The sequence below is a fragment of the Polyodon spathula genome, chromosome 16, assembly GCF_017654505.1.
Source record: "Polyodon spathula isolate WHYD16114869_AA chromosome 16, ASM1765450v1, whole genome shotgun sequence".
Classification (NCBI taxonomy): Eukaryota; Metazoa; Chordata; class Actinopteri; order Acipenseriformes; family Polyodontidae; genus Polyodon; species Polyodon spathula.
In genome coordinates, this window is record NC_054549.1 from 16,905,813 (window position 1) to 16,932,899 (window position 27,087).

General features: G+C 39.6%; 1 protein-coding gene across 3 annotated transcripts in view; it reads right to left on the bottom strand.

The window, feature by feature from the left end:
• The window catches only part of LOC121328549 (PR domain zinc finger protein 2-like), a 37,234-nt gene extending 11,124 nt beyond the window's left edge, over positions 1-26,110 (bottom strand). Inside the window, exons 1-4 of one of the 3 annotated variants that reach the window (XM_041273266.1) lie at positions 25,720-26,106; positions 11,561-11,675; positions 5,266-10,094; positions 896-2,854 (exon numbers count right to left, since the gene is read on the bottom strand). In XM_041273266.1, the coding sequence (XP_041129200.1) occupies positions 2,828-2,854; positions 5,266-10,094; positions 11,561-11,579 (4,875 nt within the window). In that variant the 5' untranslated portion in view covers positions 11,580-11,675; positions 25,720-26,106 and the 3' untranslated portion in view covers positions 896-2,827. Of the gene's footprint in view, positions 1-895; positions 2,855-3,308; positions 4,035-5,265; positions 10,095-11,560; positions 11,676-25,719 lie in introns of those variants that run through there. The other 2 variants (XM_041273264.1, XM_041273265.1) reach the window with 2 other exon arrangements.
• Positions 26,111-27,087: the final 977 nt, after the last annotated feature.

Consider the following 27,087-nt stretch of genomic DNA (forward strand, 5'->3'; position numbering starts at 1 on the left):
GGCACAACCAGGTTAGCAATGTGATTTAAACCTTAGAATGTGGGCTAATATTCAATAAAGTGGCAAATTGACAGGACGGGGTATATTTCATGGTCTAGCCTATGAATGCCTGCTTGTGCCACTCTACAATCAACTTTACTTTGAAGAGAAATGTTTTAAAATGATGCCCTACTTGAGGTGGCACAACCAGGGTATCAATGTGATTTCACCCTTAGAATGGGAGCCTCCATTCTTTAATTAACTCTTATTTTGAAAGACAAAAAAAAAATCATGTTAAAAATGAAAACAAACACCCTGAGATTGCTGAATTATTTAGTTGTTTGATTCTAATTTTGTCAGATGAACAGGCACGACTAGAGTAAAATATGATCCATTGTCTTTCAATGCAAGAGTTACAATAGCTTTACTTTTCCTAGTAGGTACTCAATCTTGCTGCACTACCAGTGTGAAATTACAGCGTGCAAAAGTTGTCTTTCCAGTTTAGCATCTCTACTTAACATCACTCACCTTCAACAAATAGAAAATATTTCTGCATTTCAAATTGAAAAATTATTTTAATGTTTCAATTAGAACAATCTCTGTGTCCAACAAAAGGAACATTATTTTTTCTTAACAAACATTTTGTTTAATATATATACAGAACATTGTCCATTTATTTCACACCCAGAACAAAATCAGGAAATGCAGCGAAATAGATCATATACAACATAAAATGTCAGAAAACAACAAATTTAAATTAATTTTAAATATATATATATTTTTTTGTTATTTTTTGTTATCTATTAACAAAAAAAAAAAAATTTTACTTTTGGTGCCGACCGGCTACCACTGTTATAAGTGAAGCGCGGGCGGGGGGGGGGGGCTGTTTTGTGGGGAGGGTGGCTGTCTTAATGCAACAAAATGGGAATGATACTGAAAGAGCAAAAGTGGCGACAAACTTGACAACTAAAAGATGCATCAAAACCGAAACTTTTTAAAAGGAGGTAGATTATTTTGCGGAAGGAACAAAACACGGGCGACTATATTAAAATAAAAAATGAAATGAAAATGAAAGCTTACTTCTTACCCAATTATCCATGATGCAAACCCTTACAAACAATTTTAAAAAAGCCACATTAGGTTTTCAGTTAGAGCCCTCTAGGCTTAAAACACTGCCCCTATCACTCCAATTGTCTCTGTATGATGTGAAGATAAACCTGGAGTGTCTGAGAGTCAACTCTGATCATGAACATCTATTGGATTGTGATCTTTAAAATTGTGACACAGCGCAGGACACTACACACCTGCAAAAAAGAATTACTCTATTTCAAATTAATTTGATTAACTGAATATTCTACACTTTACTCTCTGCTTATAATTAGAAGCAAATTTGATTCTGTGGGCTTATATTTTCTGTTTGTCTTCTCTATTCTCCCATAGAAACTACGGGACTCCCCCTAAAACTGGTAATTGTAGTAAAAATTGTGCATCAGATCTATTTTGACAACAATCAACTCAGCTGTAGACACGGTTCAAAATAATCATCTGTCATCATCTGCTACACATAACATTTATTTGTTCTGTACCTCATTTACAAAGAATCATAAAAAATAAATCCAGAAATGTTTTTAATCTCATCTGACCCATTCACTGTGCATTGCTGATGAACAGCAGACATTTCCAACTGCATTTATCGCATTTCTGAGTATCAATCAAAAAAATATAGCAACCTCAATTCTTCCAATTTCATTATATTCTAAAATTTTCGTAGAACTTGTGCGCATACAGAGACGTGTTCTATATCTGGAAGCTTGATTGAATACTAACATTAGGAACAAGCTATCATAAAGGGGTGCTACAGTGTTTTTTGATTGAAGTGTATCCGATACCAAAATACCCACAACCAGACAACTCCTAAATGTAGCATTTCAGGAGAACTTGATTCCATTATCAATATGTCATTTCTTTGGATATTCGAAAGACTTTTGCTTCCACAGCCACAGATGATGTTATTAAATCTCAATGGAAATTGGTTATAAAATGGGGCAGAATACAGCATTCATTTGTTATCATCATTAACGGCTGCGTTATTGCCAATGCAGGGAAACTGGTTCCATCAGATGCACAAACTGGGTTTCCAAACTCAAATCTCAGCTGCTCTTTACAACAGAGATATGATTCTGTAACAAATAACTCATTACATCCAGGGAGCTATATGAAATATGTATTTCCTTTATTATTATTATTATTAACAATAATTATTTGTGATTATCCATCAGGTGCAGGGTTTAACACGGGCACACAGACACAGAACAGGGTCAGGCTACTCAACTATTTACCGCATGCAGTAAGAGACAATTTGGAGCCAGAGGCATCTTAATGATTGAACACCAAAAGAAAAAAAACCCAATACCAATAAAGGAAACGGGCTGGTTTTGTGAGTGTCTAACAGTGTGAACAGTGATTGCCATACAATGTAATTTTGTTAACCCTAATCTATAGGGTAAATTGTTAACTTGTTATGTTTTTGCGATACACACGTCAACCAGTTAATGTTTCCCTTCCAAAGTGCATTCTGGGTAAGCTCCCAAGCTTTCTTCTTGCTTTTTTTTTTTTTTAAATCCACAAGAGCGCAGACTTGGCTCATTTCTGCTGTCCTTAGGGCTCCTGCCTTCTTCAAAACCTCAGATTTTCCCTCATGAAGCAGCCTGCAGGCATTCACAGGTTTCTCCCCCATTTGAGAGGCGACATGAGCTGGTCTAGTGAGCCCTGATGAAGGTCTCCGAAGCAGGTCCAAGTGCTTTGTATCGCTGCCTTTCTCATTCTCTCTCTTTAACCAGTCACTGCTCTACCGTGACATCTTTAATAGAGGTTCCTGCACAAAGAGTACAATAAATAAAAACATTTTACTGGAGCAGAACACACATTTGAGGTGAAATTACTATTTTATACAAGTGCTAAGATATCTAGCACTCAATACATTTTTTGTAGTCAGTGGTCCCAAGTGAGTATTTTTCTCACTTTAGAATCTTGCACTCATTCAAACTGAACGACCAGGACGAATCACACAGTCCCAAGTTATGCCGCGTTGGGTCCTGTAGGTCATTCGGCTATTCTCACCGTTGAACTAAGTATTCTATGATGATGCATGCTGAATCCTGTATTTATTGATCTTTTCTGCTTGAGGACTCAAAACAACAACTCACTGCCTTCAAGACCCTTTTGAAATGGAAACAGAAATACAGAGGGGGAGAGAAATAATTTTTATATATATATATATATATATATATATATAAAATACACACACACACAATAACCCCCTGGACAGCCATCTGACCTCTGTATGGAACAGCAAATGTTCATGGGCTGCCCCCATCTCCTTGCAAAGCGCACCGAACAACCTTGCTTGCACTTAATCAAGTTTGCTATTTTGACAGCTGAATCTAACATGTCTCCCAGATTTAATTGCAATGACTTGGATGCCAGGGCCTCTCTGTGCAAAATGCAATTGGTCACCGTTACATCAGGTGCAAGTTTTTAAATTGAGCAATAAAGCCTGATTTATAACCCACCATACTCTTGGCACCATTTGTACAGATCCCGACACAGTCACTCCACTCCACGTGCAAGTTCTTCAAGTTTGAATCCACTAACCTGAAAATTGTCTCACCCTTAGTGGTCTTATCTAAGTGATCACAAAAAAGAATTTCCTCTTGAATATCTCCATCACTCACAAACCTTACAAATCCCATTACCTGAGGCAGTCCAGATACACTGTCCAACTGAAGAGCAAATCTTTTGTAGTGCTGTATTTTCTCTACAACAGCTTTCTGAATATCACAGGACATATCCTGAATCCCTTTTGCTACTGTATCATTTGAGAGGGTGATTGAATCTACTTTCCTGGCTGCTGCTCCACCTAACAGACTTTTACAGATGTTCTTAACACAAGGCTTGATAAGATCCTCTCGTATAGCGTTTGGTTTTTTCTCCTTTGCTATGCGCAGACTAACTTGATAAGATGCTTTCAGGGCTGCGCAGTTTCCTTGAAATGCCTGAAATAAGATTCATTATTAAGTATATAATATAATAATACACTTAACAATACAAGCCATTATTACTGTAGTTGTTCACAGACCATAATGTTCATTATCCACAATGTTTATGGTGAATCTCACCAGCTTTTATCTGTGACTGACTAATTCGACACCTGTTGACTTTACAAAGGATCTGCAGCTGCTCAAACTACACAACTCAGACACCCAAGGAACCTACCAGTTATGATAAACTACAGCTGTAATATGTATGAACAGAACTTAAGACGCTTATGACAAAAGTCGAAGTACACATGCAGGTTTTTGTTGTTGTTGCACATGCTCAGTTTCCAAATGTCGACTCAGTTTATTTAAGGCTTTCATTCGAAAGCACATCTCCACAAAGCACACACTGAGAACGCTCCTCTCCATTCCAAACGGCTTTCATAAATCCCAAAGTCAAGAAAATGACACTATTTTCCTTTCATTGTGTATGAAACTATGATTGGAGTGTACTGTACTACTGGTAATGTAGTATTCCTGTGCACTCTGATCCCCCCCCCCCCCCCCCCCAAGAAAGCCACCAGAAAGATGTTTCGCGACCCCATAGTTTAAGAACCGGTGATCTAAACAGTACAGAAAATAACCGCTAATAAACCTAATCTTTTGCAGACCTGTATTGTCTTGCATGTAATATTTGGGTAAAATAAAAAAAAAAATAAAGAAATAAAATTGCCAGGATTTCAGGTTAACAGTTCCTATAACTGTTTAAACCATTAAAATAGCCCCCCACTAAAGTATTACTTGTAAGAGGTTCATTCAGATCCATTTTCCTGACTTAAAACATTTCTATGATGTCAGCCTTTGATCTTTTGGATTGATTAATTGTACGAATCTTCAAAATAAAACGTCTGTGTGGCTTTGAAGAGATGGAGTGCAGGGCAGACATTGTTGACCAACTCATTTTTTACCGATTCAACATCTTGTACAGACTAAATGTATATTGCTTCTTGTTATTTGTTTGTACTTGCACTATTTGTCTTCTCAACATTTCTCCTTGAGCTAAAACACTGCCAGCAATATTGCTTGTACTGACAAAGGAATATGTTTTGAAGAGCTGATGTGAGATAACTGAACATTTGCTGGCTTTTTTTTTTTTTTTTTTTGTTCCTTTAAAACAGGTGCATGTCCAGCAACATATGGTCAATGTCATACACTACTATTTACATACTGAGTAACTCTTACTGCTTACCTGAGGCTCTCTGGATTCCTGGTTTGCACTGACGTCTTCCCCCTTGACATCGCTCTGTGCTGTGCTGCTGGCCAGCTGTAAACTGCGGGTGACTGGCCCGCCACTCCTTTCTCGCATCTTCACAGAAAATCGCTCTTCTTTCTTCAGCTGTAACTGTTGCTGTGGCTGTGGCTGCTGCTGTGCTTTGGCTTCGGTCACCTTTTTTTGCATTCTCATGACCAGTTTCTCAGATCCACTGCCCAGGGCTGCAGGTAGAGACGGATGCTGCTGGGGGCTGCTCTTAGGTGACATTTTGCTTTTCTTACTGTACGGGACTGAACTAGAATGGAAAGAAGATGGACGCTTTTGTCGGATCTGTGGGGCAGTTTTGTGTTTGCTGGGTTGTGTTTTCGAAGGGGAGGCCATGTTGCCTGCCGGTCCTGAACTGCGGGCCCTGGTTTTGCCTAGCTTGGCTTGCGAGCCCTGCAGTTTAATCTCCGAGTCAGCAGTTCGTCTGCGGAGGTTATCGTTCTTATCTTGGAAAGAGTGGCCACCCCCACTGCTGCTGCTACCTTTCTTTGCTTTTTTTGAAGAAGCAGGTTTCCGAGGGCAGCTCACAGCCACATGCTTATTTAGGCTCCCAACATAGGTGAACTCCCGGCTGCAGTGCGGGCAGACATGAGTTTCTGGCTCCTCCTGGGCAAGGCTGGAGGCCTTTTTTGCAGTGGCAGCAGATTTGTTCTTCTGGTAGATGGCCTTTTGAACCAGCTGGTTCTTTTTCTTGTTAAGGGCGCTCAGCTTCATCTTGTTGGACGGCTCCTGGCTGAAGTTAAGCCTTTTGGGTTGGCCCATCCTCCGGAAAGCATTCTGACCAGAACCATTACCTCCAGCCGCCACCGCAGAAAACAACCCGTTTTGTGGCTTGACGATCTGTTTGAGGGGGACAGGGTTCTTCTTGGGGGTGTAACGTTTTTTGTCACTGGCCGAGGCACAGGCTAGGATGTGCTTGTGTAGCTCGGGCATGTTATCAAAGCTGTTGCCACACTTTGTGCAGCGGATAGCCGTGCTAAAGGTCTGCGGGATATTGTGGGTAGTGAAATTGGTAGCCGAGGCCACAGACCCAGCTGGCGTCCGGTTGTGGTAAGGAAATGGGGGTGGCTTGAAACTAGGGTAGTGTTGGTTGATACCCAGCCGCACATCCGGCCCCTTGGGTTTGCTCTCTCCAGATGCTATGATCTTGATTGTAGTGTAGAGCTCCTCACTGGAGTCATTAGGTTCCTCCTCATCCTCCTCCTTCACCTTCCTATTCTCAAAACTAAGACGTGTCTGAGGAGAAGTGGCTCCTTGAGCATAGGCATCACAGTCTCCAGCAGGAGGGATGGGTGGTTCCAGACTGGCTCGACTGGGGTCAGTGTAGTTCTGTGGCCTGAGTTTGCCACTCTCCATCTCTATGTGTGTGCAGTCCTTATCAGGGTGCTGGTCCCTCTGGTGCTGCTGGAGGTTGCAGAGGAAGGCAAACTCCTTGCTGCACAAGGAGCAAACATAGATCCTGCCTACACCGTGCAGGGTGGAACGGTGCTCCAGCAGGACGTTTGCGTCCCTGAAGAGCTGCACACAGAACTCACACCTGAAGGGCCACTCTTCAGAGTGCACCGTGATGTGGCGGCTCAGCTCCTTAATGGAGGGGAAGGGGGCCTCACAGACATTGCACACAAAGTTCTTGCAAAACATCTGCTGCCTGGGGAATTCCTCAGTATAAGGGGCCTCCTGCAGAGAAGAAACAGGAGGTGTGGGAGTGACCGCAGAGGTAAGCGAGACAACATCAGCTGGTTGCTCCATGTCTCCACATTTTTTTTTTGTTGTAATTGAGTCTGGTTGGAGTGGTGGTAAAGGTAAGATCTCTGAGATCAAGAGGGGAGGCAGAGTTGGAGCAGGAGAGGAGCTGGGGCTGGGGACTGGGACCGAAGCTACAAGAACAGGCAGGTCTGGTGAGTGTAGAGGGGAAGAACGGAGTGGTGCCTGCTGCTGTTGTTCCTCTTGCTTGATCATGGTGGTGGGAATTAGAAGGTGTTCTGCAGGTTCCTGTGGGATGGGAGTAGGGTATGGACCCAAAGCCGGAACTGGATCCACAGGGCACTGTAATGGTAGCTGGGGAGCTGACACAGGACATAGCAAGTCAGTTGAGACATTCAGGGGGTTACTAGAGGGATCAGCGGAGCTTGGTGAAGGATCCGTAGTTAAAGACAACGTATCAGCCTTTTTCTGTAAGGGACTCAAAGCAGTGAGATGTGCAGGATCCACTGGGCCTGCTGAGGGATCTTCAAGAGCAAGGGTGGTATCAACTTGGAGAGATATGGGATTGGGATCTAAAGGATTAACTTGATCTGGTAGGGAATCAAGGGGAGCGATGCTGCAAACCACAGATGCATCCAGTAGAAAGGGGGAGGGATCCAAAAGTGGAGCGGATGAGGATTCCAATGGAGATGTATCGACTGGATTAGGTGAGGCTTTGGGGGACAAAACTGGAAGAGGGGATGAAGGAGATGAGGAGGAGGACAATGGAGTGGGAAACATGTCTGGGAGGGGTGACGGGGCAGTGGGCAGAACTGGCAGAGGTGGGGTGGGGGCAGTCAAGGTTGGAGTAGAAGGGGACAGTGGGTGCAAGATCACAGGAGTTAGTGAAGGTGGGGGAGGATGAAGTGCAGATGCAACAGCTGTGTCTGGGGAAAGTGCATTGTGGAGTGGTGAAAGCGGAGCGGAAGAGGCATCCATAACTAAATCAGCATCAGGATGATGATTGGGGCTGCCTTCTGTATTGTGTATCTCTTCTGCAGTCTCCATTGCACTGTCTAATCCGCCGTACTCATTCATTAACACTTTCTGAAGCATGCAGGTGTTAGGTTTCTTCTTTCTGATTAGAAGCTGGGGGCCTCCGATTCTCTTTGTTTCTCCCCCAGGGGAGGACTTCCTGTGCATGCTGAGGTCCAGTACAGCTTCAACAACAGCCTGTCCCTTGGATTTGCACTCAGTTTTCTGCTTGACCCCGTTGGAAAGGTCTAAGGGCTGCTGGTTGCAGGAGCTTCCTGCACTTCTCCCAGTCAGCCAGTCGACAGGTGAGGTTTTGTAAGAGTCCACACCGAGTGGGCTAACGGTGTCCCTTTCATCTCGACTTGACAGGCTCCAGGCCGGTGAGCTGCAGTGGCTCTCCAGCTTTGGCACCTTGAGGGGGAACGGAGGTCCAACCTCTGTTCCAGGCTTCCCTGTGTCAACTCGAAGCACTGGGCTGTGCTGTGGAGAGTTTGGAGGGGAAGCCGTCCTTCTCTTGAACCTCCCTGAGCCAGATGGCAAAGTGGTAACCGACATTAAGGGCGGTCCAAGTCTATGTCCCTCAGTGAACAAACCTGGCTTGTGGCTCTCTTGGGTCTGCAAGAGCTGCTTGAGTTTTGGGGACAGGTAAACTGTTTTCTCCTTCTGGAAGGCTAAACTGTCAGTGACCTGTGGGTAGAGCTGTCCCATCAGAGAAGAGGATGAGGATGAGGATGATGAAGATGAGGAGGAGGAAGGCATTATGGGTTCAGGATCCCCTTCTGTTTTAATTTTTGTAAGCAGAGGTGGACTGGTGGTTCGCCTCTTTATTGCTGGTTGCCCTGCTCTGGGAACCTCCTTCACAGTGCAGTTGGTGGCCTCCACTTGAAAGTCCTGTGACACATTATCAGAGGTAACGATCAAAGCATCTAGGCTGTACAAAGTGGCAGAGCTGGGGTCTACCTCGATGACTTCACAGTTGCTCATGCTGCTGGTTGATAGGATCTTCCCATCAATGTAGAGACTGAGGTTCTCTGAAATATTGCTGGAGATGTTCACCATATACTCCTCATCCGGATCCCCCTCGTCTTCCAAGTCCCCACTTGGCACATAGACTGGGGGAGGACTGGGGTTCACCAGTTCTTCTTGTGGAGGTACTTGCTGCTGTTGAGTTTCCTGCAACAGCGTTCCTTTCCGCCGGACTCCCTTTGGGAGTAGGTGGCGTTCGTGAATCCTGCGCTGGTGCCGTCGCATATTGGTGTGGGTGCCAAACACTTTCTTGCAATACTTGCACGGGTGCAGGTCCCTGGGATCTCCATTTTCATTTAGGTCTACTGCCCTCTCCACCTCTGCAGGGCTCTGTTTGTCAGACTCAAATGAATCCTGAAGGTTCCCTCTGTTCTGGGAGCCCATTATGATGAAATTTCCAGAAGGGGCGACGAGATCTGGACTTGAGCTTTCTATTGGCAGCTGGGGGCTGTAGAGCGCCCCTAGTTTCTTCTTGGGTCCGGCCTCGTGTCTCCGCTCGTGGCGCCGACGGTTGATCTGAGTGCCGAAGGCCTTCCCACAATAGCGACACTTGAAAGAGTGGCTGGCTGTGGAGACATGGATGTGCATGTGACGCTCCAGCCCCTGCTTGGTGGTAAAGCGACGCTCACAGTGCTGACAGGGGTACAGGAAACCTTCCTGAAGCTCACTATTTGGGTCTCCCTGGGGCTTTGGTGAACTGGAGACAGGGTCCTGCTGCAGCTGCTCATCCTGCTCCATGTCTTCCTGAGGGCTTGGGATGGGTGCTGGCTCTTCATCAGATTCCATCACTTCCGGTTCAGGTGGGGGCTGGCCCTTCTCTACAGGTGTCTCCACCTGTTTTTCCTCTTCCTCTTCTTCATCCACTTCTTCCTGAGATAGATCTTCAGAAATGCTAGACGGAGACCCACTCACTGCCAAAGGCAGTTGCTCTTGACTCACCAGTTCCTGAATGATAGCAGTTTGCTCCTGTGACAGTATGGACGAGATTGAAGGTTTCCCATTCTCTTCCTTAAGACCTAAAAACAAAACAAATACATCAATAAATAACCCTGTCCAACAACTGTTCCCAATGACTCCTACATGATGAGGCAAATCCTGGAGAGATATGCATGCAAATGTCAATGTCATGGTTGTTGAACTAGACATTATTTTTTGTATGTACAGTTATGCAGGTTTTAATGTACAGTTGGCTCCCACTGTGTGCATGTTGTGTGTGCATGAGGACCTAAAACATAAAACATTGTACACAAGAGAAATGTACAAACTCATATTTCCTGTTTCTGTATAACTGATGATTCATAATATTTTTTATATATATTACATATATATATATATATATATATATATATATATATATATTATATATATATATATATATATATATATATATATATATATATATATATATATATATATATATATATATAATTTAATTTCGGTTGCACTTTCATAGTTTAATGTGAAAACAAATCTTGTTCCTATTTTATCACACTTACAACACACTGTAACATTCAATTTTTTAAAGAATTTCAGTAGTTTTGCATGCAGCTCTACTTTTTTAAAAATATTTTTACTGCAACTTGAAACTTAAACAGTAGTCCCTTTTCTTACATAGATTGCTCATTTCTGTATCCGTCACTGCACACGGAATTGCTTATATATGTTTGTCTAGAAATCTCATTAGAGCAACCTTAATTAAATCAAATCCATAAATGAACATTAACCCTTTGCAGTCCTATGTCGGACCAGGTCCGACATTACAATTTTCCCTTTTCAGTCCCTGTCCGACATCATCAAAAAGACGTAAAGCACAGTCGTCTAGTCGTTTTTATTCCGGAAAAAGCTGAGAAAGCATTTCATAGGAGCAGAATGACACCCAAAAAAAGGGCGTACCTCATAGTCCCATGCACTACAGAAATAACACAGACACAACAACGGAGATAGCTGCTTCTGCATCCAGCGCTCAAAGAATATCAGACATTTGCAGAGCTTTTTGGAAATGTTATAGTAATAAAATAATGACTTGGATCACATTATTGAGGAGTTTGGTGATAAAACAAGTGATCAGGAGAGGATTTATCAGTATGCACGTCTATAAAGAGGTATGTGAGAAATACTGCGAACAAGGGGTGGGGCTTTGATGGAAATACAGTACTGAATGTCTTGTTGTGATTCAATGCCTTTTAAACCTGTTTTACTCTGAAAAAAAATTTAAACAGCACGTGTAAAATAAATTGGACCCGACATGCCTGACAAGCGCTGAATAAATGGAATGCAAAGGGTTAAATATAAATACAATGACAAAATGTTAGTACAAATATCTGCTGCCGCAGCACTACAAACCCTTTGAGAATCAGACCACAGTCCTTGTTTTGTCCCAAAAGCTAAACCATAAACAGACTGCAAGCAATTAATAAATAAAAAAAATAAACTAGCAAGTGTTTCTTAAATCCAGGCCCAGCAGGACTCTCTCAGGACTCACCCTCTTGGGATTCCTCCATCTCTGCAACAGAGTATCAGAATCACACTTCCGCTTCTGCCCTTTAAAGCCCTCCACACCTCCCGGCTTTGCTCTGTCCAACAACCTTTTCTTTGCTCTGAAAGAGAAAAATAAATACATACTATCTGTCTTTACATATGGAGAGGTGTCTATACGCTTTTACCAGGATGTTAACATTAACTGTAAAATATAAACTGTAAATATCTCAACTGACTGCACATATACCACTTGACACGCTTACGAGATCCTGTCTGTGTTTAAGACAATATGTTAACGTACAACTCCTGCACAGACTAGTTCAGCAGGGCAAGCTTCTTTTTTTTTGCAGACTAACCAAGGAGGTTACAACAACAAGAATTAACAGCCCACTGCATTTCTGAAGTGACGAAGCAGGAAACACATTTGAAGAGGATTCCACTTCACAGCAAACGACTTGTTTTGATTAGGTTGGTTAAAACTAAATTTAGATGCTTGATACATTGAGTTTTATTAAAACAGACAGTGATGCATCAAAGCATGGGTATTTCCAGCTAATGCACACTCTGTCTACCAACCTTCTCAACATCAAGTATCTTTCTTGTATGCAAGTGTGTGCGAGGAAGCCAAAATAAAGGCAAGCACAGGAAGCCAGGTGCAACACTACTGTCAAACTTACTCTTCAAAGCTCAACACACAATCACTTACTTTTAATGTGTTGGGGGGGGGGGGGGGGGGGAAGAAATACCTACCTGCTTGCTCACATTTACCATCTGTAGTTACTGACAAATGTTGGGTTCCCATGTAAATGAATCAGTTCATCTCCAATACGGGGTTGTACGAACAGGAGACATTCAATATTTAGGATTAAAAAACTGCCTATAGAAAATTCTTAAGTATTGGGTGAATGAAGCCAAAACCTAGTCTGACTAGGCCATCTTCTTTTACAATCTCTTGCACTGTAATCAATTTTAAGACAAGCAGTATTTGACAAGGAGTAAAAAAAAAACAACAAAAGATTTACAAAAAGACAAGGCGATGCCAGTTAAGAGCGTTACTGGATCGTCCGACAGTCCTCAGTTTAAACCACAGCGCCTGCCTCTTTGTGCCATTTCTTCACCACAGGTTATCACTCTTCTGACTGGTTAGCAGCTTTCCAAAAGGGAGCGCAATTTCAGAATGATGTCATAACTGTAGACAAATTTAATAAGACAAGCCTGTGAGCCATGCTTGCCTTGGACAATCCTTGGCTGTGTGGGAGGAATATGTTCTATTCCTGCAGAGTTTTAAAGGCTTTGGCATGCTAGTGGTACTATTTTTATACCTGGATTTTTTAACGCGTATAACATTGAATATGCTTAATAAGATGATGCTGTGGGTTTGTTCATATTGAGAATAATTTACAAAGTTTGGGGTGCAGCAAGGTCTTGGCTCAAGTGGGAACCACAGAACTAGAAAAAACTCCAAACGCCACTGTAAACGTTATACCTGTTTTCTTTGGCAAGATATCCAGAAGTCTTTCATTCACTTTCAAAATATATACATGATACGTCACACCTTTCCTAAATAAACTCCTTAATTGTGCAATTAAATAAAATAATCCACAACATTGCTTATTAATCGAATTACATTTGTGGCTCTTCATGAGAGCAACATCCAAGACACAGGCGTCTCTAGTGGAGTTCAATTTAAACATTCACATGCAGGAATGTAAATAAGACTCCTATTGCATAGCAGTTCCACCCATTTCAGGTTTTGCTATGGGCTTGATTAGCCACAGCGTATAACTAACAAGCTCAGGTGTATCTTAAAACACAGCAAAACCAGGAATGGATCAAACTACTATACAATGGAAGCCTCATTTCTATCCCTGAAATTCCATTTATATATATATATATAGTTTGGAGTTTTGAGGTACGGCCTTTTCTTGGCAGTGCCTGGGTGGTGTGATGCAGCTTCCACTTCCTGATTATTGATCCAACTGTGCTCACTGGGCTATCCAAACACTTGGATATTATTTTGTACCCTTTCCCTAATCTATGCATTTGTATTACTTTATCTCTGACTTCTGTAGAATGCTCTTTGGTCTTCATTTTCCTTCAGATTCTCAGCCTTACTAATGATCCTTCAGAAGTGGGGTTTTTATCCAGAAAATGTGACAGCAACTTTAATGGTTCACAAATGGAGCCTCTATGTAAAAGTTTAAACATGTAAAAGTTTATGTCCATGCGCATAAACATTTTATGCGCATGGACATACAGTGATCTCTACAGAATGCCATCTGGGTCAAAAATGCATTGTGTTTCTTTAGAGAGAGCCAGAATCTCATGGGACAGAAAAAAAGGCAAGCACTCCATTCTGAAATACCTCACTTATACAGTACCCAACTTCCAGAAAATGTTATGTAGTGATTTTTATACATTATATATTTTTTGTTGCTACTTTGTTACCAAAACAGAGAGCTCCCCCCTTCGTTTTACAATGCCATGTGTTATTTGAAGTGTTTAAAGTTCAATTTGCTTGTTTAAAGTTTCATTTGCTTGTTCAGCTACAAAAAGTCACAAGTAAACCTCATGTTATTTGATGAAAACATGTCTATGGCAACTGTTTACTATGAAGAAACAGCAATGGCAAGGAATGAAAAAAATAAGAAAGAAAACGCGGTATCAATGTACTACTTATTTCGGAAATAAACAAAACAACGTTTAACTTGAACTGCTCTTTGGCATCCTTTGTTTTGTAGTTAATTCACTGCTGTAAAGTAAATCCTAAACAACGTATTCTTTACTCTTGGGATATTTTTCTATTTTAACTTGTTACACATTGTAAGGTTTTGCTGTAAAATAAAGGCACACACACAGGGGCCACGGCCACGCCCCCTGCCGCTGGTGGTATGCTGTATCTGGCTGCATTCAGAACAATATAATGGCTTTTATTACTTTTTGAAAAAAATGAACAAATATCCAAACAAATATTTAAATTATGAGCAAATATCCGAACATTAAAATCCTGTTAGTCACTGAACTAACAAACACATTAACAAAGAACCTCAAACTTTTTTGCATAATAACCACGTCTCTGTAAAAAAAAAAAAAAAAAAAAAAAATAGAAAACTAAAAATCCGATCTTAACTGCCCTGGCCTGCATCTTCATACCTCCAGCATCCTCAAAATCTTTAACCCCTCTCATAGAGGGATTCAAAACTGCTTCCATACACATGTGCAGCTACAGCAGATCCAGCAACTTACCCCAAGACAAAACAGGGTTACTAAAGCTATTATCTACTGGCTCGTATACAAACATTAAGGCCACCTCAAAAGCCAGAGTTGCTCATGTAAAATTTAGCTTGAGTGCAACACAGTTTTTTAGGACTGTACACTTCATTGATTGTAATATTTTTTTCCCCTTTTTAAGAATCAGGTGGTTTTAATTTTGAAGTTTGGTTAGTGCAGCTATACTGTAAAACGCAAGTTAAGAAAGTACGGCACCAAGCATTGCTGGCAAGATAAAGCTAGCAGGCTACAGTACCAGAAAGCAGTCCTGCTGCCCATATACGGTGAGCGAGTTCATATATGGTCATACCATTAAACCCAGGTACTCTGCTTATAACTCATGCTATTATGCCAGAAATCATAAAGGTGGTCATGAAAATTCACTACCAGCACGGCTGAGAAAGACATGATGGCATAACTCAGTCCTTAATTACAAACCACAAGTAATTTATATTCTGAACTGTGGTCCGATAAATGCGTTTTAAAATATCAGATTACAGACTTGTTTTTCCCTACCTTTCCCCTTTCAAAAACAGCCAGGAGGTGCAACTGTAATTTGTCCCTCTGTATGAAAGCTTGTGCTAAGCAGCCACTGTAAGACATGTTCACATTTAGGTTTTTTTTTTTTCTTCTAAATGGCAGCAACAGCTGAATAACCAATATAATGGCAGCCTGGGCTTTAGTTAAAAACATCACGCCTTGAAATGTAACTTTCACCTGTTCCATTGTTTGGATACAGAAGCAGCTGGAAAGGGATAGATACTGTGGTCACTGTGCAGTTTATTCTCAGTCGCAGACTGTGGCGATGCAGCTTTTGACCTTAACGCTTCTCTGAAGGCTACAAACTAGGGATTTTAACAAAATTGGATGAAATGTTATTGCACATGCTTCAAGTTAAATACTACATTGTTTTTTCATCAAATGTTGAGTGTTTACTGCATATTATTCCAATAAGGTTAATTTATAAAACGAGAATTGAGGTGTTTGTAGTAATAACCTGTGATATTCTGTTTCACCAGCAACACCTCAAAACAAAACCACTATACTACAGCACTGCTTCAGTTCACACACACATACAGGACATTCTCCCACGTAATTAGCAATGTTGAACCAACAGGCAACAGAATGCTGAACTTATTTATAAATGATCTGCTCTGTTTAAATAATTAGAAACGTTTATAAAAAAAAAAAAAAACAGCTTTATATGGGCACCTGTTAAATAATCTGTAGGCGGAGGGCAATCATGATTAATACAGCCAGTTTAGGAAAAAGACCTGTAAATCATGAATGACTTCTTGATGATGTATGTATGTATGATTTATGATTACCAGTTGCAATCATGGATTATTTCAGTGGTTTTCAAAAACACGCGTCTCAAACATCCTGCATTACAGATTTTAATTACCATCCACGTACATTCGTTGCATGCAGACAGAAGGACAGACACCTCCATATGCTAACTGGTAACTTGTACATATATCAAGAAACATGACAGTAGAACAGGGGGTTTTCAACCCTTTTTTTGACACTGTACAGCTTCTGTTGGGAGGTTTCAGCTAAAGTACCCCTTTCCAATTTTCACACTACTGAATGGTACCACAGTTGCAATAAAAGGCAGAATAATCTGATTAACTAACCCCCCCTCCCCCCCACTCCCACTCCCCACTCACCAGTTTACTTAATATATAATTTTTCACAACTAGTCTGGTATGACAAACTGCTGCTTTAAAACATAATACCAAACAGCAGGCTTCATTCAAAAAAACAAACAAACCGAAAAAAACATTTATTAATAGTACTGGTGTAGATTTCACTTTTGCTTTGCTGGGTTTGTTGAATTGTTACTGTTGTACAGCGTCTTGAGGTGTCTTCTTGAAAGGCAATTTATAAATTCAATAAATAATAATTTATTATTATTATTATTTATTATTAGTAGTAGTAGTAGTAGTAGTTGTATTGTCTTTGGATGCATGGAATTAAAGACAGTATTTAGGAATCTCTGGAAATACTTGTATTCGCTTTCTATTCGGCAAAGCCATTATAAATAATACAAAATTATTACCTACAATTTCTAATGTATCTCAAATAAAAGAATACTCAACGTAGCATCCTTCTGAAAAAAAACTTCCAAGGTCAAATGATGGCAGCTAAATAATGCATCAAGACCATTAAACACACTACAAATTAACTTTATAATTTTACAAGCAGAAATTATTTATTTTTAAGTTGACCACTTCATAAGACAAAAAACAACTATGTATGTTAATTACTGCTTTTTGATGATTTTTTTTTTCTAACAATGGAATGTCCTTTTCTTTACTTGTCTAAATTGCTTTTCTATTACCGCAGTGGGATGTACTTTAAACAAATAACTGATTTTAAAATCTTAAAAAGCCCTTTTAAATAATTATTTGCTGAGGAAACTAAAGACATTAATTATATGTTGTCTCTTCAAGTCAATCACACGGCAATACAAAGTTGTACTTTTGCTAGTCCACAGTACTTGAGTGCGAGAACAGCAGCATATCAACATGTTCTGGGGTTGCCCTCTTACTTGAGGCTATAGAGCCTGCTACTGAAAACAAACACTCAGAGGGAGCGGATGTTGCTGGTATTGCAAGATAAGCTCTTGCCAATTTTGACAGGTAAGGCAGTCTCCTGATTTGCCTTCCACTATGTTGAAGAGTCAGTGTTTCTGTTGCTAGACTTTTGTGAAAGATATTGCATCACTTCTTTCTGCACACATGAAATTTGCTTCCATCAGAAAGTGCTACCGTCTTCAAAATAAAACACTGTGTCTGTCACTGCTTCATTCTAGTTACCTTTCTTTTAACTCTACCACTGAATGGTGAACGCTAAACACTAAATGATATTTACAATAATATTCAGTGTTTAGGGTTCAGTGGTAGAGTTAAAAGAATGAATAACTAGAATGAAACACAAAATACTACCCTTACATAATTATTATTCAACGAAGGCGCTTTGTTGCAAAAATATAAAATCGTTTACCAGTCACTACAAGCGTTTGAGACGCACGCATCGGCACAGTTATAAACCTTTCAAAGTAACAAGACATATTAACACAAGTGGGGAGCCTGAGAAGTACGAAATGTATTTTACATTTTCCTATTTTCATTACATTAGGTCCTTAACTTACACAATGTAAGCTGAACCAACACAACATAATGCATTAATTACATGCAAGGCTTAAAATTGGCCTCATCTGGTCATTTACTTTCTTTTATTTAGTGATGCAGATTCAAAGTCTGGATTTAAAAAAAAAATTAAATAATAATAATAATAATAATAATAATAATAATCAGATGAACATAAATTAAAATGTTTTACTTTGATAAGAAAGTATTACCTATATTTGGCTTATGTTTCATTCATTAATGCGAAGGGGGTGGAGCGGGCTGCAGACTAACGGTCTACAAACTGAATGCAGACGGCACACACGGCATTCGATTTTCTTATGCATGTTTGAAGGAAGAGGGAGTGTGGATGAAAAAAATAACCTGGAGGAGGAAGCGATTTTGATCTTAGTGTAAAAGATAAGAGAAAATGGTCACATGAAATAAAATAAAAATGAAAAAGACATGGGGAGTCTAGCGCTAGTTGATAGAGTCAGCACTCGGATATCCGTTACCCAGATACACGTCAGTCGTGTTTTACCGCCCCTGTATTAAAAGAAAATCAATCCCCATTTACAGCATATAAAATGAATGCTCTTACATCGTCAAAAAAACAAAGCGAAAGACAATCTACATTAATGTAAAAAAGTTAATCATTAAACAGTTTTAGATACTGCAATGTTTTTTTTTTTTTTTTTTTTTTTTTTTTTTTTAAATTGTGATCTTCAGTTGCTTTTCTGCATTTTCATTTGCAAGTGAACTGTGATGTTAGGGCCTTATCAAGCATTATATTCTGCAATTTTGAATACTGACTTTGGATACTGTTTTAATTCTGGAAACTGGTGGTTTTTTAATCTTTTGCTAAACTGCATTGCTTTCTGAGCAGTTATGTGCATGGGTAACATTTTAATTTCATTTTGGTGTTATGTTGTTAATGGGGAATTTTACATACTGCTACAATACATACCGGATTTAAAAGTAGCGCTGAGCTGCAGTGTTTCCAGGATATAAGGAGACAGACAACAGTTGCGGTAAAAGCAGCATTTATTTATTTATTTATTTATTTTAGCTTTTAGTGAACAATGGCTCTCATTCCTCTCACTCGCAGACTTCTCTCTCAATTCTCCCGCAGTCTTGTCCCGCTTCTCGCTCTCAGGACTGTCATCTCCACACATACCCCTCCCACCCCCAAGTACTTCCCTTTTAACTCACACATTGGTCCAACACTCCCCATACCTGACTCGTGTCTGAACAAGATCTGAACAAGAATAACAGTTTACAAACGCACATTATTTACAGAGTACTCCCGTCCCCTTTCCCAGTCTACAATCAGGTCAATTCCCACATTGTCTTGCAAATCATTGCCGCTGGTGTCCCTCAGCAGCAGTACGTCTGATCTAAAACCCATTCACAAAGTTGCTCAGCACCACCTGGCCCATTCTGTCACAATTCAACCGATTTCTGTCTAATCTCGTCCTGTGAGAAAAAGATTAATTACCATAATGCATTACTGTTGCAATTCTTTTTACTGTGCACCTCCCAGCACTAAGCCCCGAGAAAGACGTACTGCATCACCGGTTAATGAAGTACAAACAGGAGGGAGGGATGCTGTTAGACTGAGCTCAATATGACCACGCCTCCAGGAATTTTCAATCACACATGTTCACTGGCAGTGTCACTGTGTGATTTTTCAGTCTGTGAGCACCATGCCCTCAAAAGTGTTTAAAAAGAGGAAGAGAAGAGCCGTCTGAAGAGGCAGTGAAGTGTTCTAGGATTTACATAATGTTCAGGTAAGCAATGGGTGCACAACATTGAATCCCCGACAATAATAATATTAATAATAATGTGAACTTACATTAAGCACTGCAGAAATTGGTCATGCCTTCATATGTTAAGAGCCACTTGCACAGTTTGCATTCCACTGTGTTTGGATCATGTAGGTATTTCACAAAAAAATATCAAAAACAGCAGAGGGTTTTCAGGCCATTTCTTTAGCTGCTGCAATTTATTTATTTAGATGCTTCACTGTCTGCTATTTCACATACATGAAACACATGGCATCGAGGGTTTAAAAAAAAATGAATTGCAGGACAGACAAGCGCTATATTTAGCTCTTGTTAACAGGCTGACCAAGTTTAGTTATAAAAAAAAAAAGAGAGAATATTTATTTTTTGACAAATTTACCCTTTATTCTTTTTATTTTTATGAAAGTTAGTTGTTTTTAAAATTGGATATTTTTTATACCATTTTATTTTACAATGGAAGAGTGACCTATTTTTAAATTTTGTAACAATTAGTGTCTGAACCACTCAAAACATTGATGTGTGTTTGTTTGAATTAACATTATCAACATAATAGGCTCTCTGTATTCTTTTCTGTTGTTTTATGAATACGAAATTGCCTTGGTACCCTTGGGTTGGATTTATATTTTGCCTTTTTGCCCCTAGATCTACCTTGGTGCCCCTGAATATTCAACATTGCCTTGCCCTTCATAACCTTAACTTCATCCCCTGCCATTTATAGCAATTCCCTTTGGGGTGATATTAAAAGGGTTTAGCTATTAAAATGTAAACTTTAAATATTAACTGAAAGTCAGCTCACCTGGTATTCTGTATGATTTGAGCAATGATTCACTGGTTGATCTCTATCACTTCAGGACAAAGGGGCAGAAGGATCTTTTTGAAAATCAGAAAGAACACTCTGTGTCTGTCCCTGCTTTAACACACTGGGCTGGAGTGTGAGTGCGACAACCAATAGAGAAACACTGCACCAAAGGACAAAGGTGAAGGCTTTAATCATATACTATGCCATTGTAAAAAAAAAAAAAAGTTTACATTTACAGTACTGTACTAAGCGATTAGTCTTACAATACACTGAAAAGTGCTTTCCAGAAGAGACTCGAACCTAAACATTAACGAGAATCTCCATGTTTAATGTTTCAGCCTTTAGTAATGAATCCAAGCTCAGCATTTTCTTTATCCAAAGCAGTGCGTTTTGCTTGGCATGGCTAAATTGTAATAACGAGAGCGCCTTTCACACTGCTTGTTGAAGAAGCAGGGTCAACCCAGGGTGACAGAAGCAGGTACGCAATGTCCCGGAAGCAGCAACGCTCACATGATGACGCTTTCAACTGTTCAGGATTTCAAGATGGTGGAGCGTATTACTTCAACGTCACGACAAAGCTTGTTTTCTACTTCTACGATCTTTTGTCTACCCTTCACCGAATCTCAAATCAACAAACTGTGAATAAACAGAAATGGCTCACAAGTTCTTATTTCCTCCTCTTACAAGCGCCCATCATGCATTTTGTCTCGCTCGACCCGAGTAAAAGCGTGTCAACCAACATCCTGAGCTTGGGTCGTTCACACTAGCACAGGATTGTGACCTGGGTAGTCAGGACCTGGGTAGGAGAAGTAGATTGAAAATCCTGCGAGAGCCATTGGTTGTGAAGTCAGCCAGCAGCCTACTGTTCAACAATCAAGACAGGATTACAATTATCGCTACAATTCCGTTTTGGAAATAAAAATAATGTGGGGGTAAATCCACAGTAACTGGTAAAGTTCATACACAGCACAATTCATCATATAGATTCATTTGATCTCTTGTTGTTTGATCGAGTGTTGCTTTATCATTATATTGACAGCACATAAACAGCACTTTAGTAAGGCAAGCAACCTGCAGTCAAGAAGATTTTGTTCGCTAGCCAGGAATTCAAAGGTAGCTCAAAGCCTTTGACGGTTTGTCTAGCAACATTCAAGCACTGTCTGATTTTTTTTTTGTTAAGGGAAACTGTTTGACAATATGTGAATAGACAATGTGATGTTTTGATTTGTATAATGCCTATTACTCCACTACCAAATCGTTATACGGAGCAACTCTTCTGGCCCCACCGCCGTGCATTGGAGCAGGGCATATTATGCCAAAGCACTGGGGGTTACCTATAGCGGTCGCATTGCTTCAGTAAAATATGTACTGAATACCTTGTTTACAAGATGTAAGAAATGTGTTATGGTAGAATATGAAACATAAAACATACACTAACACTAATACATTTACCTACATTTGTGGGTAACAGGAGCTCTACGTTGAAGCTGCAAGCGGCACTGAACTGTCTGCATGAGGAGTAAATGTCCTTTCGCTGCAAGTGCTTCTCATCAAAGCGAGCTTAGCATTTTTTTTTTTTTATTAAAATGTTATAAAGATACATCAGGGTACCCTGCATTGTGCAAAAAAAAAAGTTGCAAGTCAAGTACAATTATTTATTATTATTTTATAAAAGGTTGCAACCCTACTTCTTGGGTTCAAAAATAAAATTAGCAAGAGCTGTATATGAAGATCCCAACCGGGGTTACTGCAGCACGTGATCTGTGTTTCTAATGTCAAACTGTTCAACAGCTGATATTATCGCAATTTACAACTGGAAAACATTTTTTTAAACTTAAAAGAAATGTTATATATTTTATTTATTCAGCCAATAAATCATGATTATCGTGATAATTTACCACCAACAATGGATAACAGAAAATTGCATTGTCGTCCAACACTACATATGTATGAGTATCACAAGCAGCATCAATAGGGCCAAACGTATTTTTATTTAAAATATAAAAACACAACTGTTCTATATAATGTATTTTTAAACATGTGACTGAAAACAAATGTGTATTTGTAAAACATGTGAATGTTTTGTTAAATTTATTTGCATTTCCTGTAAAATAATAGGATTTTAAATCAAATAAACTAGTAGCTATGATGACTGCCACCAGTAAATTATGCTAATTAGTACTATTGAAGGAAGAAACCTTCGTTCAGTAATGTGTGCCGAACCTTCAAAGGCCAAATATACCCTTCATTACAGTCCTACAGTCAACTAGTTTCCTATTTAAGGAAAAACATGGATTGTGGCCGTCTGAGTCACGCTACACCGTAAACATAACTGCTTTGACTTTACACCGATCTTCAAACTTACACTCCTAGCCTCCTACAGATGTTTTGGATATGGCTATAATGCGGAAAACTAAATCTTATACAAATATTAAATTTGCAATAAATTACATATTAGATAAATGTAGCAGTTATAAACTTTCAGGTACTGTGCAATTGAGAACCCTATGAACATCCCTTTACCATAGTTTTTTTTTTTTTTGTCTTGGCAAATGCCCTGTAGCTCAAAAGAAAAACACACTGTCAGAGATGTACAAGTTTACATTTCCTGTGAAATGTTGCAATACCTCCTGTAGATAAGGGGTAGGCAACCCTGGTCCTGGAGTGCCACAATCCTGCAGGTTTTGTAGGTATCTCTAAATCATCAATTGCTAAATACCTGGAACACATGGTTATTCTGACCAATTAAGTCAATCATTGAATCAAGTAGGGCTTGATCATACTTGGAGCTCACAAAATATGTATTCTAATCAATCTGACAATTTGTAAAGTAATTGCATAAAACAAATCTGATGCAACTACCTATGTAGCCAGCGTAAAGCATCTCTAAAATGGATCTATGAGTTTTAATTTGACACGTGTGTCTTATTGGATGCTGAAGCAGACATTAAAAGATCCACTACGTTACTGTAGTGTTCATTTAAAAAAGGTATTTCTCAGCTTCACAAAAGACACCAGTCTTAAGAATAGAAGTCCACAAAATACTGTCGTAGATGAGCCTACAAAGACGATTTCATACTAAAAATATATGCTCCAGCTTTATCACATGACCTTTTCATTTGCAGGCATTTTGGAGTTTCTCCACCCAAAACACATGGTGCAGAATATTGATGGTACTATAGGTCAAATGGAACACAACTGCACAATAAAACTGGGTCACATTCCGAACTCCGTCACTTTTATTGAAAATGTAGTTACTGTACCAAACAGGTGACACCCTCACACTATGGTTTTCTGGTCATGTGATGTCTCTTTTGTAAATGCAGATGACAAAAGTACTTCATCATTGATGGTACGCTCCAACCAATTAGGACATTCTCATTTACCTATTTTTATGCTTTGTTTGGTGAGAAGAGGGAAATGACTATAGAGTTTGCTTACGTTACTTCGTACAACTGATACCTAATACAATTAAAAAACAAACTTAATTTAATAAATAAAACAATATCTAATGAACGTTCGTCCACCCCCCACCTTAAAACTTGTGTACTGCCTTGGTATGCGACACTCACATTGTGACCATAGAATACTGCAAGAGGCATGCATCCTGAAACATAAAAAAGGGTCATTGGTTTAAAATACAGCAATACATAGCTGCTTGTAGTCCACCAAACTGTTTGAGTAAATGTGATTTTTATGAATACATGCTCACCTCACTTAACTGTCGCCTTTTAAACAAAACAGTCCATCACTAATGATTACTTCATCTTATATAGATCAAACAAAGTAGGCTATCAGGACCACAACAAGTATATTGACTTGCATATTGCATTTTACAGAATCCTTGTCAGTATTTTCAAAACCATGGCAACACTAGCAAAATATTGACTTTTTATCAATAAAGCACTTCATTATTATCCCACTAATGCTCCGAATCTGGCCTTAAATCATAGAAAAGAATATGTACTGATATGTACCCAGCGAAACAAACAGGTTCTGCTCCGAAGCCATTAATAACTCAACCAGATAAGCCAATTAGGCAGCTAAAACTATGCCCTTTGTAGGCCAAATATTTTATGGTTTTATTGTATGTGGGTTTTTTTTTTTTTTTTTTACATGTCTTTATAAAAAAAAAAAAAAAAGTACTGTAATCCATGTCTTAAAATCAGTCTGTTATTCATTTTTCTTATCTGTACGTATTCCGATAGAAATATGTTTTTTCCATCTTTGGTCAGCAGTAACCATTAACACCTACACAAACACTGGCAACTTCCATCTGCACAGCTGATGTCAGGAGAATGTAAAATAATACGGGGGAACAGAAAATAGCAAGGTTTATTTAAGAAACTGGCATACATGCTAAATCATGTTTTATGAAATTACACAATAAAATTCACAGCAGCACACGCAACAAAAAAATCCAAGAGATTCAGGAAAATTGAGTTAATATATGTAATTATATTAATCATAGAGCAGGCAAAAATATACAGTGGCTAAACTACAAGCGATAAACTTGCGTATTAAAAAATACAAACTTGGATAATCCCCGTGAATACCAAAAGGTATACAGAAGTATACAGCAAAGCTATGAACAAATCTAGGCCCGACTCTCGAGCAATTTGACAGGTATTTTTTTTTTTTTTTTTGGTGCAACACTCAGGAGTTTGGTCGAAGTTCTACATGTATATTACAAAAAATAAAAAATAATAATAATAATATTAATAATTAAAAATGAGAAATAGTTTCTCAATTATTTATTCATGTGGATAATAAAAACGAATCAAACCTCACCAAACAGTAACAAGGCTTTTAAAGGGAAAAGGTATGTAATAACTGGCAGCAAGACTATGTGAATCAGCAAAAGAGACCCCCTCCCTTTAGGACTGCCTGCCTGTGCATAGCTGGCAGACCACAGAGCAGCCTGGAAAAGGTCACACAGACACACACACTCTGCACAAGCGACACTCCTCGCAGAGCCGCCGCTCCGGTAAACACAATTATGTTTATGTTAAAGCAGTTGACACGCAACTTTTCCAGTGTCGGACAACTAGCTTGCGGGTGTTATTTTGTTTCCCAAGCGACTCTGTGTGTATCGTTCTTGTTACAAACATCACACAAAATTACAGAAGGCAATCAGACAGGCAGCACACCTTACCTTTCTTGGCTCTCGAAATCTTCTTGATGAAACTGCTGGCCCTCTCTTCCTCAATAGCAGCTGCTATCTCGGGGTTGTGTTCCCCATTGTATCACACTAACGGCTCTTCTCCCGGTCCGATTGGCTGCCACGGGAGGAGAGAGAGAATCAGCGCCAATCGCAGGCAGGTTTGTTGGGGAAGAGCAGAGAAAAGCAGGCCTTGAGCCAGAGGGCGTGGATCTCCTGCTTGCTGAATCTGGACTGTAATCACATCAGGAATATTGTAGTTCTGCCTGAGATTAATAAAAAGCAGCAGCTAGACCTGCTATGCCCGAGTTATGGAGGGATATTATTCCAGAGCACATTCACCTAACTGACAACTCAGCATGAAGTTATTTATTACGATGTTACGTATGAGATACATTCGTTTTTTTGCAGACCTAGTTCTTCAGACGTCAAAGGTTTATGTAATATCCCCCCCTCTGGTGGAAGGAGGACTAAATGTACTGTATATGATGAAAACATAACATACACTTAAAAAAAAGTCAGATCTTGGAAACTGAAGGTCTTGCAATGTAAATGTAAAACAGTGTTTTAATCAAAAATAGCAATCGTCATCAAAAAAACATGGCCCGGTAATTTCAGATGGTATTTATTGAATGTATTAATAAGGAGGTTTGGTGGTCCAGCTGTTAAATGAAAAAGGGCTTGATACCATGAGGTTCCTGGTTCAAATCCCTGCTCAGCCATTGACTCACTGTGTGACCCTGAGCAAGTCACTTAACCTCCTTGTGCTCCATCCTTACGATGAAATGTGAATCCAAAGACCTGTTGTAAGTGACTCAGTAGCTGTTGTTGATGCATAGTTCACCCCCCATAAATGACACATTAAAGTTCTGCTGGATTTTCATATTAGCACTACTATGTAGTATAGACAGATGTAGTAATATTTTCAAATAAAGCTATATAAAAAAAAAACAGACATCACATGAAGAAACAGGAATTAGTGAGTTTATTATAGAAAAATCACAACATTCTGTAACTCTTCTCGGTCACCAAACCCACTCCAGGACTCAGAACTCTGTCAAGTCGGATCCTAATGACACAGTGTCGACACTGTGGCTTGTTAACCCATTTCATATCCTAACCACTCTGTACATTAAAAATGTACTTGCTGCATCTGTCTCCACCTAATTTGTGTCTTCTGGTCTTAGTCTCTGTGCTGTGTTTAAAGTATTGGCTAGGGGTAACTCCTAAGATTTTAAAAACTTCAAAAAGTCTGCCCCAACACAAAGTTTGTTAAGAAATTATTACTAGTAGTATTCATTCTTTATGACCTGTGTTAAACTGGTTATAGCTAGCGCGCGCGCACACACACACACACACACA